The sequence below is a fragment of the Lycium ferocissimum genome, chromosome 9 (genome assembly GCF_029784015.1).
Source record: "Lycium ferocissimum isolate CSIRO_LF1 chromosome 9, AGI_CSIRO_Lferr_CH_V1, whole genome shotgun sequence".
NCBI lineage: Eukaryota > Viridiplantae > Streptophyta > Magnoliopsida > Solanales > Solanaceae > Lycium > Lycium ferocissimum.
The window spans coordinates 5759829-5771931 of record NC_081350.1 but is presented as its reverse complement, the minus strand read 5'-3'; the positions used below and the strand labels follow the sequence as shown (position 1 = coordinate 5771931).

Genomic DNA, 12103 nt, shown 5'->3' with positions numbered 1-12103 from the left:
CTATCCTGCATAAACTAATATATATATTTCTCTCATAACTTATACTTGTATTATTTATGCTTGTTTATAAATTGCAAACCAAACACTATATTATAATTTTATACACGAATAACTTTTCTCCTAACCAGCTATCAAACATGATATTACTTATACAAGATCTAATATTTGCATAACCCACCTTCAAATCAGCTACCAAACAGCCCAAGCCCCTTACTTCTCGTAATATCCCATACGTGTAAACAAATCACATTATAGAGACTCCCACCGAAGAGTTTCAAAATTGTGGTTCGAAATTCTAATTCGTTTAAGTTGCTGGGGTCTAAATTAACAATTTATACATATTCAATGAATTTTTCAAGACAAATACAGAATTTATATCAAAGTTATTGGATTCGATCGAACCCCGAATACTATACTAGCTCCGCCCACGACCCCGTGTCACACCCCGACCTACTGGGTGTGATGGGCACCCGACCCTTATTTAGGACCGAGCGAACCCTCGGACTTAAAATCACGTCAAACTTTTTAAATCAAATAGGATAAAATTCATAGCAAATTTTTTTGAAATATTCTTCTCGTAGCCTTCAAATCGAACAAATTTATAGTCTCAAAATCAATATATAACTCCCCAACACCCACGACGCACTTGTCCTAGCTATGGTTCGATGTTGTCTCTCCGCCGGAACTTTTCATAATGACTTCGGCATCATTAAGGCATTTATCAGTGTAAATACATTAATACATAATATTCACATACACGTATCTTATGCCAAAAAGAGTACAAAAAGTTGGGTCAACAGTACCAAAATACTTGGTTTGCGTCCTAGATCGCATGTCCGGGAAGGTGCGTAAAATACAGTGCACCGTTAGGACGTTATTCGCCGATGTTATATATATCGGACTATGCTTCATGTAAATTGTAATACATATCAATCATACGAACGTCACACAAATACCTTTGCATAAGGGGACGGTGTCATGATCGTAAATAATTACACAAATCATATGTATATACCTAAATAACGTGTCCGACGCCTTTGTTAGGGACTCGGTAGGTTGCGTATGACACGTACCAAATATACATTAATAAACATAATGTGTCATCCTGGCCGCCATCCCCATATCATCATAAACATATACGATAACGAGAGGGACTCGGTGAACAATTTGTTCGGTGAACAAATGTCTCTCTTTCCCAGACGAGTAGAAACCTTCCGATACACATCATTAAAAATTTCTCGATCCGAATATACGAAGGACATTAAGACTTGTAGAGCATACTCGTATTAGAATACTCGACGTACGACTACGTCCAAATACATATAGCGGAATACTTATATCGTACGCTCATACGGAATACTTATATCGCTTATCATAAAATTTATAAATACTTAGATCGATACTTTATGTCGTAACATATATATATCGAACATTTATTCTCAAATACTTATATTATTAGAATATTTCCATCGGAATGTTTATATCAAATATTCAAGTCGATCATTCGTACAAGCATTTATTAATAAACTAGAATACTCATATCCGAGTTACCAAATACTTATAACAAACTCGGAACATTAGCCAAAAGTTTCCATTAATTATCGTACGAAATAAGGCTAATAGAACAATATACAAAGGTCTCGGTTGTGGGCCCACCTCGGGTCAAATGAGGTAGCGTACCCAATTTACGTATTTTGCACTTCATAATATCATTCGTGATAGTTTTAAGATAATCTCTCATTTGTTCAAGTTCTAGGTGTTTAGACATCCTTTCCAACCATTAGCAACATAATTGATTCAATCTATGGCAATTTCGACGTGGATTCCGAAGAGTAGAGTTGTCCCGAGGTCCAAATTCAATCCTAGTATATCTAGGACATGCCAAGAAAGAAAGGGTAAGCCTTACATACCTTTTCCGCTTCTTAAGCTTTCTCCAAATTCGAATCCCGTTTTCTCCAAAATCTACAATTGGTCACATTTACCAAATATTAATCATAAAGCTATATATAATACTTGTCTTAATCTTTCAAATAAATCCACTTATATCATGAAATTTAGAAAGATTTCCGTAAATGCACCATCCCTTGAGATACAACTTTTTCAACAACAAATCCGAGAATGGAACTTTTATTAACGACAATTCCAACAATTATTCCAACAACAACACCAATAACATTATCAATTTGAGAGGATTAACATTTCCTTTCTACATAATCCAACAACACTCAATTCCAACTTCATACTTCCAAACTATTATCAACATTTCCATATTCGCACTAATTCAAAACCATTCAAATGAATTTCTAAGCATTTCACATTATTTTACAAAACATGCAAAAATTCTACCGAAATCATAATTCATCCAAAACTTCCAACCTTCGACATGAACATTCACAACACATTTCTTACCTTCCAACCTTACTAGCAACAATCATAATTTGCACCTTACCACTTTCATTTCCATATTTACATAAACTACAATAAAGTTGCATATTTTCCTACAACAACCTTACAATAAATTTTCCATGACAACAAGAGCCATTTACCTTCTATTTACATTCCAAGGCCATAACAACACAATTAACACACTAAATAAATCTACTCCATCTCCTTCATGAGAGACACCTACACACACACACGCACACCAACCATACACCATCTCACAATTCCATGATTTCCATTCAATTCTACTTACTATAACACTTATAAATCTTCCATAATACGAGTGAAACATGAAATTCTTACCTTTTTCCGATAAGTTCTCCTTGCCAACACAAGACTTTCTTGCCTTGAAAATTATGCCACTTTCTTGAACTTGCTAGGAATTCAAGAAAATTATAATTCTTGAATCAAAGTTGAAGGCTCGGAATTTTTTTTTTTTTTTTTTTCTTTGGCCGAATGGTATGGCATCTCTTCTCTCTTCTTTTTTTTTTTTTCTTTGTTTCTTTCTTGCTTTTCTTTCTCTCTTCTTCAAAGACGAACACCCTCTCTCTATATATATATATGTGTGTGTCATGACCACACATGCTCTCATTTTTTTATTTCAAATTTCTCATTTTTCTTTCCTTTTCCCCCCTTTTTTTCTAGAATTTTCTTTCCTTTTTCTTTTTCAGAATTTTAATCCTTTTAAGGGACTTAGTTTGGTCATCCTTTTTCATTCTTTCTTTTCTTCACATGTAATTTTCTAACCCTCAAATTCCATTTCCCCTCAACTTTTCTATTACCATTTTGTCCTAACCTCCCGCATTATTTCCACCCCCCATTTTGCGAATTTCTCTTTCGAACCTTTCACAATATTTCCATACTAATAATAACATAAATAATATCTATAACAACTCGTTCATTAAGATAATTTTCGAAAATGCCTTTCCACGACGACTTAATTTCTAAACGTACAATATACGCTATAACACCCCGCACCCCCTACCACACCACACACACAACAAACAACACCTTACCCCACTCAAAAACCCAAACCTCATTTCTCGTGAGTACATAACTGCACATGTAAGGGGGGTTGGGGTGGGATAGTGGGGTTAAAGGAGTGGGGGTGCGGGGTTAGGGGTTGGGAAGAGGTTAAAAGAGAGAGGAGTTGTCGTTATCAAACTTGAGGAAAGGATTACCCCTTTGGGCTTTCCTTCTTTGCAGAGACAGCGACTTATGATACAGTGAAGCTTCAGAAACTCTGCTTCCACCATCTCACACTAAAATGAAAAAATAAAAGGAAAAACTACAGTACTTTATATTTATTGTACAAATAAATGTGTGTAATGTGTAATGGAGTAGCAATAAAAAGGCACTAGTAATTGAAAAGCAAGTGCATAGAGAAAGAGAGAGAGACTGGTATACTACTACTACTAGTACTATCCATAGCTGTAATGTTGCAGGTCTGATTTTTTGCAGACACCCTTCTTGGCACAAGCTCTTTTAACTTTATCTTCTCAAATAATTCTCTATTTCTTTTTTCACATTTATTCATCATATATTTCTCTCTCTCTCTCTCTCTCTCTGTGCCATTGGGAGGAAACTGAATACCCATTGTATTAGTGTGAGGCCTATCTGCCAGAATGATGTGATTGAACACTATTAACACTTGTTTCTTCCCTTCTTCACAATTCTAAGTAATTATTATTCTCCTTTCTCTTTCTCTCAAATATCAATGTCGGTAAGCCCAAGAAGGTGGCTTTCATACTTTCCATTTCATTTTTGCAGAGCTGAGTTAGTCAAGCCTTCACTTCTCCACTAGTCATCATCATAAACGCTTTTAAGTTTTGACAGTAACTTGATACTACTGTTGCCTTCTTTTATGCTGCTCTCTTCTTGTTAAGTAAGTTAACAATAACTTCTCTTTAGAGAAAAACCAACCATGGCAGCATTTCAAAGATGTAATCTTTTGTCTGAGCTTCTTCTTGTGGGGTTCTTGATGTTCTTCAGCTTTGGTTCTGTGAAGTCTGATGATGGTGAGTTAAGTGGAGCATTTTGCTTCTTATGTGTTTTTGGGCTCTCTATTATTTTAATGTTTTGTTAAAGGGTCATTTCTTTATTTTAATCATTTTTTAATATGGTGTTTGGCCTTATTATGATTTGATTAATCCCCCACGTTTGTAGTAGTTGTCATTTTTAAGGTTTACTTATTATTTTTGTCTCATTATTAAGGTTTTTTTATGGGGTTTTTATTTTTATAATTGGAAAAAAAGGTTCAGCATTGTTGGAGATTAAGAAGTCATTTAGAGACGTGGAAAATGTGTTGTATGACTGGACAGACTCTCCTTCATCTGATTACTGTGCCTGGAGAGGTGTTACTTGTGACAATGTCACCTTCAATATTGTTGCACTGTAAGTTATATCACTTTATTAACCCCTTAAGTTTGGGATTGTTTAGTTTAAAGTTGTAATCTTTTTTATTGATTTTTGTCCTTTTATGTATTTTGTAGTAATCTTTCGAGCTTAAATCTTGATGGGGAGTTATCTCCTGCAATAGGACAGCTCAAAGGCCTAATATCTATGTAAAATCTTCTCTCATTTGCTCACATTTTCTTTTTTTTGTTTGATCTTGATATAGTACTTTATGGATTATGCTGATTAACTTTTTGTTCTAAATAGTGATTTAAGGGTAAATCACCTTTCTGGGCAGATACCAGATGAGATTGGTGACTGTTCAGCACTGAAAAACTTGTAAGTCTGAAATGCTTCTCTTACTAAGTAATTGATGGACCATTCATATGTTATTGTTTTGAAAATAACCGAATTTTTTTCTTATTATTAGGGACTTATCTTTCAATGAGCTTTATGGTGATATTCCCTTTTCCATATCAAAACTTAAGCAGCTGGAATGTCTGTAAGCTTTGATACTCTGCTTCTTCTTTTTTTGTCTTGGGTGTTCTATTATTTGCTTTCCAAGATTGTCAATTAATCATGCTTGTCTTAATTGCACTTAGGATTTTGAAAAATAATCAGTTGATTGGTCCAATTCCATCAACATTGTCACAGATCCCAAATTTGAAAGTCTTGTAAGTATCTTCTCTTATGCTTTGTCATGATATTGTTAGATTAAGGATTATTTCAATTTAATCCAAGAAATTTCTCCAGGGACCTGGCTCAAAATAAGTTGAGTGGAGAAATTCCTAGGCTGATATACTGGAATGAAGTCCTGCAGTATTTGTGAGTGTTCTAATCCAGGCCCCTCAACTGCTAAGTTTCTAGAATACCTTAGGACATTTCCATTTTGCATGTATGAAAATTCCTGTTGTATGATTATATTCATGAACTAGGGGATTGCGCGGTAACAACTTGGGAGGATCACTTTCTCCTGATATGTGTCAGCTCACCGGCCTTTGGTACTTGTAAGTTCCTTATATTTTTGATCTTAAGATCATACTTTAGCTCCTTTCGGTGACAAAATTAACCATCATTCATTGGTTTGGGCAGTGATGTTCGGAACAATAGTTTGACTGGTTCCATTCCTCAAGACATTGGCAACTGTACTGCTTTCCAGGTTCTGTAAGTATCCAAAACAAATGAATGATGTCTGACTATTTCCTAGTTATGTTTGGTTGCATAACGCCTTGTTTTGTGCTGTCAGAGATTTGTCTTATAATGAGTTGACTGGAGAGATTCCTTTCAACATTGGTTTCCTGCAAGTAGCTACCTTGTAAGTTTATGCTGCTTCTCTTTATCACAAAGCCACTATATGGTTATATATAAATTTGAAGCGAAACTTCCGTCACTCCAGGTCTTTGCAAGGTAACCGTCTTTCAGGGCAGATCCCTTCCGTCATTGGATTGATGCAGGCTCTTGCAGTATTGTGAGTGCTTTCTGTCTTGTTATCTCAATCTGATGCTACTGAATCATGAATGAGATTTCTGGAACACAAATAATGCAACTAGTGTTTAAATTTTCCTGACCCTTTTATATCCAGGGACTTGAGCTGCAATATGTTGAGTGGGCGAATTCCTTCAATTCTTGGGAATTTGACCTACACAGAGAAATTGTGAGTATTTCAACATTTAAATTTAAAATCTTGGATTTAATTCCACCGTATTTGTGATATATTTGTTACTCGAAACCTGATATGGTTTTGCTTTCTGCAAAGACCCTATGTTTATCTTTAAAAGCAATTTGTATCATATTGTGCTTCCAAAATTGTGTACTGGATTGATGTACTGTAAGTTTGTTTTGTATTGCAGGTATCTGCATGGGAACAAGCTAACTGGTTCCATTCCTCCAGAGCTTGGAAATATGACAAAGCTCCACTACCTGTATGAATCCTTCTATCAATGATTTTTCTTTGGCTTTGTTTAGTTCATCCTGGTCAGACCCTTTTAAATGAATGCTTAACGTTTACAAACATTTGTTTGGAAGACACTAGATTTTAATTAGTAAGCCTTTTGGGCAGCCACAGATTTGATTGACACAAGCTGTTTGTGAAAATTTTCATTGGAGAAACTTTCCTCAACCTTGAAGACGGTAATTTGCAGGGAATTGAATGATAACCAGCTTACTGGACGGATTCCATCGGAGCTTGGAAAGCTAACAGAATTGTTTGACTTGTAAATCCCATTTCTCTTCATCTTCTACTTTGGACTTGTTAACAGCATTTTTGATTTACTTATGTGATATGTTTCAGAAATGTTGCAAACAACCACCTTGATGGGCCCATACCTGCCAATCTTAGTTCGTGTACCAATTTGAATAGTCTGTAAGTGTTTTTCATATCCCACATGTGTCAATTATGAACGACCTTGCTTGTTCGAGAATTTATTGACACCTGATTTGGTTGCAGCAATGTTCATGGAAACAAATTGAATGGAACGATTCCACCTGCCTTTCAGAGGCTGGAAATGATGACCTATCTGTAAGTTCTTACTTTCTTATTTTATGTCTTTTAAAAATACTTTATGTCTAAGTGATCATGCTACCCATTCGTGCTGTTGTAAACTTACCTTACCAATTCTATATTTGATTTTTACTGGCGTTGTATTATTGCACAAAATCATTTTATTAATTCTGCCCTCAAATCATTACTGGCTTATCCATGAATGAAGAATCATGTCGACCGTCAAGAGCTTTGAGCTATGTGTGTTATATAAAAACTATGTAGTTATTAACTTATTTAGTTAGATACTCTGCAGCATCTAGTTATGTGAATTTCAATATCTTATTCTGTATACGTTGAGCATTAACTGTGTCTCTTTTCTCGTTACTTTCTTCAGGAATCTCTCCTCCAACAACCTCAAAGGCCCAATTCCAATTGAGCTTTCTCGTGTTGGAAATTTAGATACATTGTAAGTGCAAGTTTTTTCATCTACTTTTATTTCTATCCTTGCAATTATGGTTGCGGAAAAAGCACTTTTTCTCAGTTTAAGAACTCTTCTACATTTGGTGGCTTAGGGACTTATCAAACAACAGGATCAATGGTTCTATACCTTCATCCCTCGGTGATTTGGAACATCTTCTTAAACTGTGAGTATAGCCATTTGGTTGTTAGTTATCCATTATATATCTGTTGTACTTACATTCCTTTTGTGAATGATATAGGAACCTGAGCAAGAACGAAATAAATGGATATTTGCCAGCAGAATTTGGCAATTTAAGGAGCATCATGGAGATGTATGGAACCTTGCTAAATTCAGTTACTTAAAATTTATGGTTGCTTGATTTTCAGCAATTTGACTGCTCTCTTAATTGTAGTGATCTGTCAAGTAATCACCTCTCTGGTCCCATACCTCAAGAACTTGGCCAGCTTCAAAATCTGTACTTGCTGTAAGTACTTTAGATTTAATTTCAGACTCTCATCCTCTTTAGTCGTTGGTTGTTTACTTTTTATTATTACTAAGATGGAGTTTTAGCTGGTGATAATCTGTACAGTAAACTTTTGGAGTTTTTTACATTAGAATTTAATTTTTTTTTGGATGCCATTCTCAAGAAACTAAGCAATGTTTCTAGTGGTTATACGATCTGGCTGCATATGTTCATTACTTTGGTGTTGTCTGAGTGTTGCGTGTTACTGCGTTATTGCACGGGACTCATATGCAGCATTTCTTTCTTCTTTGTTTCCTTGAGGCCTGACTAGTTCTATATAATAATGAACAGGAAGGTGGAAAACAACAATCTATCTGGAGATGTGATGTCATTAGCCAGTTGCCTCAGTCTAAATATCCTGTGAGTTTTCAGGCTAGTAGTAACACCTTTACGAGCAAACTTTTTGTAAATCTAATCAATTGTATCTTGGCAGAAATGTCTCATACAATAATCTGGGAGGGAATATTCCAACAGGCAATAATTTCTCTAGATTTTCACCAGATAGGTAAGTGGAGATATCAAGATTTACACTCACTGATCTTCCTTTTGTCATGTCTTAAGTTTACGCCAGTCACAAACATTTATTGGTTTTTAGTTCTTAGCTTCTAATTTTTTGCTTCGTTATGTCTACAAAAAAGCTTCGTAGGAAATCCTAATCTGTGTGGATATTGGCTCACTTCTCCTTGTCATGCATCTCATCCGGCAGAGAGAGGTACGATCAAACTGTAGCCATCGTTTCTGACACGTACTAAGTTTTTCTTGAAATTTATTTCACTTTAGACACTTGCAAAATTTATTAATTGCTCAGTTGGTTGAGCATGAGGCTTTCATAATGGAGGTCTCAGGTTCGAAACCCCCTGCCTATGACAGCAGGGGATTTGCCTTCTGGGTCGAGCTCGTCGCACGGGGCTTGCCTAGTGCGGGTTACCTCTTTTGTGTGGTTTGCGAGCTATTGCACAAGAGCTGGGTTTACCCTGTGCGCACCCGAAAGGTAGCGGCTGCGGGTTCCCATGTCATCAAAAAAAAAATTATTAATTGCACTGGACAAATAATATTCATTTGCTGGAGTTGCATTGACTAAAGATGCTTCAGCTGTCAAATGAAACCACATTAGTCATTATCCGCATAAACAGTACATTAAGTTCACAAATTTTTTGACAACATTAAGTTCACAAATTTTTTAACAGTTGTCTAATGAAAAAAATGAACTTATTGGAGAATTGCAGTTTCAATTTCTAAAGCAGCTATACTTGGTATTGCTTTGGGTGCCTTGGTGATTCTTCTGATGATACTGGTAGCAGCATGTCGTCCACAGAATCCTGCACCTTTCATGGAAGGATCTATTGATAAACCAGGTATAATTTTAGTGTTGGAGACGTGCATGTCATATGGAAAGTCATCAGAATATTATTGAAATTTCCACCTACTGATCATTTAACGATTTTAATGAACAGTTAATTACTCATCTCCAAAGCTTGTGATCCTTCATATGAACATGGCACTTCATGTTTATGAGGACATTATGAGGATGACTGAGAACTTGAGTGAGAAGTACATAATCGGTTGTGGAGCATCAAGCACTGTATATAAATGTGTTCTGAAAAATTGCAAGCCTGTAGCTGTCAAGAAATTGTACTCTCACAACCCACAATACTTGAAGGAATTTGAGACTGAACTTGAGACAGTTGGGAGTATTAAGCATCGTAATCTTGTCAGCCTCCAAGGATATTCTCTTTCTCCATCTGGTCATCTTCTTTTCTATGACTACATGGAAAACGGTAGCCTTTGGGATTTGCTTCATGGTTAGTAAACCAAAATTAAACCAAAATGGTTATGTTAATTGGTGCATTGAACTTATGTTAAACGTTTAGTAATCATTCCTCTTTTATCTTTTTCCAGGTCCTACCAAGAAGAAAAAGCTTGATTGGGGTACTCGCCTTCGAATTGCATTGGGATCAGCTCAAGGGCTTGCATATCTTCACCATGATTGTAGCCCTCGAATAATCCACCGTGATGTTAAATCTTCAAATATCTTATTGGACAAAGACTTTGAGGCTCACCTGACTGATTTTGGCATTGCTAAAAGCTTATGCACATCAAAGACCTATACATCCACGTACATTATGGGAACCATTGGTTATATTGATCCAGAGTATGCTCGCACTTCTCGCCTAACAGAGAAGTCTGATGTGTACAGCTATGGGATTGTTCTATTGGAATTGCTCACTGGAAGGAAAGCTGTAGATAATGAGTCTAATCTACACCATATGGTAAGCTCTTGAAGTCTTTGACATATCCCTTTTTCAATCATAGAAAACCTTTTGTTGTTTTAACGTTAATTTAACTGGCGGATCCGGATGTTCCCCTTAATCCAAGTAACTTCTTATTCGCCTGACGGGATGCAAGAAAGTTAATATTATGTGACCGTGTGCTATGATATTCATACATATTATTTAAAGATTCAGATGACCTCAACAGTTTTGCATTTCTTACAGATTCTAACTAAGGCAGCAAATAATGCTGTCATGGAAACAGTGGATCCAGAGATCACAACCACATGCAAAGATCTTGGAGATGTCAAGAAGGTTTTTCAGCTTGCCCTTCTATGTTCCAAAAGACAGCCCGCTGAGAGACCAACCATGCATGAGGTGGCCAGAGTACTTGAAAGCCTAGTACCCGTAGCTGAAACTAAACAGCCAAATCCAACCCTACCTGCATTAATCCCATCTGCTAAGGTACCTTGCTACATGGATGAATATGTCAACCTCAAGACACCCCACCTAGTGAATTGTTCATCAATGAGCACTTCAGATGCCCAACTTTTCCTCAAGTTTGGAGAGGTCATATCCCAGAATAGTGGCTGAAAAATTAATTAAGAGTGTTCGAAGCTGGTCTTTAATTTGGAAGGGAAAGAAACTTGAAGAATCAAAATATCTGGAGATTTTGTATAAAAATGTAGTACCAATTATAATATTATTGTAGGGTAGTTGTAGTAAGTTGCATAGTGGACCCGGCTGCTTTTTCCACTACATAGGTCTAGTGTGTATCTCCAAACTCATGTATAATGATTTCACTCTTTTGCCCTTATCAAATTGGAAGGTAGTATTAATATTGGTTTTGGGACCACTGATGGCTGAGTATAGACTGTACTGTTTGTAAGATTTTTGGCTCACACTTTGAGGTGGCCTTAGCACTGCATGCATCTGTGTATAGCAATAATGGATTTGTGGACCTCAGTTTGACAGTCTGCTGCTGTTGGTTCATTAATTTGGTGGACTGTTTCTCTGAAACATTGACTGTGAAATAATTATACTAAGATTTTAATTATTGATTCTGTCAGGGTTATTAATTAAAGCTTACTATAAATTTATTCAGTATCTTTTATATTGTTACATGATGGAACATAAAAACTCGTAAGAAATTTGGTTCCCTGGTATTCTGATCTTGACATGCTGCTGTTTGTTGAGGCATGCTTTGAGAACACAGTGGCTAAGGATTTCCTGCATGAGCATGATAAGGCTGCACTCAGTTATCCCATAAATTTGGTCAGAGTTTGCAGTTGATTCCTCTAGTCTGAATATTAACAAGTATTCACCCAAATGTTGATATATTGTTTATCATCGTGTCCAATACACTTGGCAATAAACTTTTGTGCTCCTTGTCTCATGTTGACTTTAAAACTTTGTTTTCTATATAGGATCAGGTACGCTTCACCATTATCTTATACTATATCAAAATTCTGAAAAATATATAGGTTCTCTTCAGTAGTTTTCTTTTGCTCATTACAATCTTTATTTATGAA

General features: G+C 36.0%; 1 protein-coding gene across 1 annotated transcript; it reads left to right on the top strand.

Annotated features, from left to right (window-relative positions):
• The first annotated feature begins 3745 nt into the window (after nt 1–3745).
• LOC132029550 (LRR receptor-like serine/threonine-protein kinase ERECTA) lies at nt 3746–11635 on the top strand. Its single transcript, XM_059418812.1, has 27 exons — nt 3746–4460; nt 4698–4836; nt 4935–5006; nt 5104–5175; nt 5267–5338; nt 5439–5510; nt 5590–5661; nt 5772–5843; nt 5929–6000; nt 6083–6151; nt 6233–6304; nt 6419–6490; nt 6687–6758; nt 6978–7049; nt 7127–7198; nt 7283–7354; nt 7713–7784; nt 7891–7962; nt 8038–8109; nt 8191–8262; nt 8593–8661; nt 8735–8806; nt 8940–9013; nt 9528–9656; nt 9756–10103; nt 10201–10571; nt 10797–11635. Exons 1-27 carry the CDS (start codon nt 4367–4369, stop codon nt 11163–11165), a joined length of 2958 nt encoding a protein of 985 aa, XP_059274795.1. The 5' UTR covers nt 3746–4366; the 3' UTR covers nt 11166–11635.
• The last annotated feature ends 468 nt before the right edge of the window (nt 11636–12103 follow it).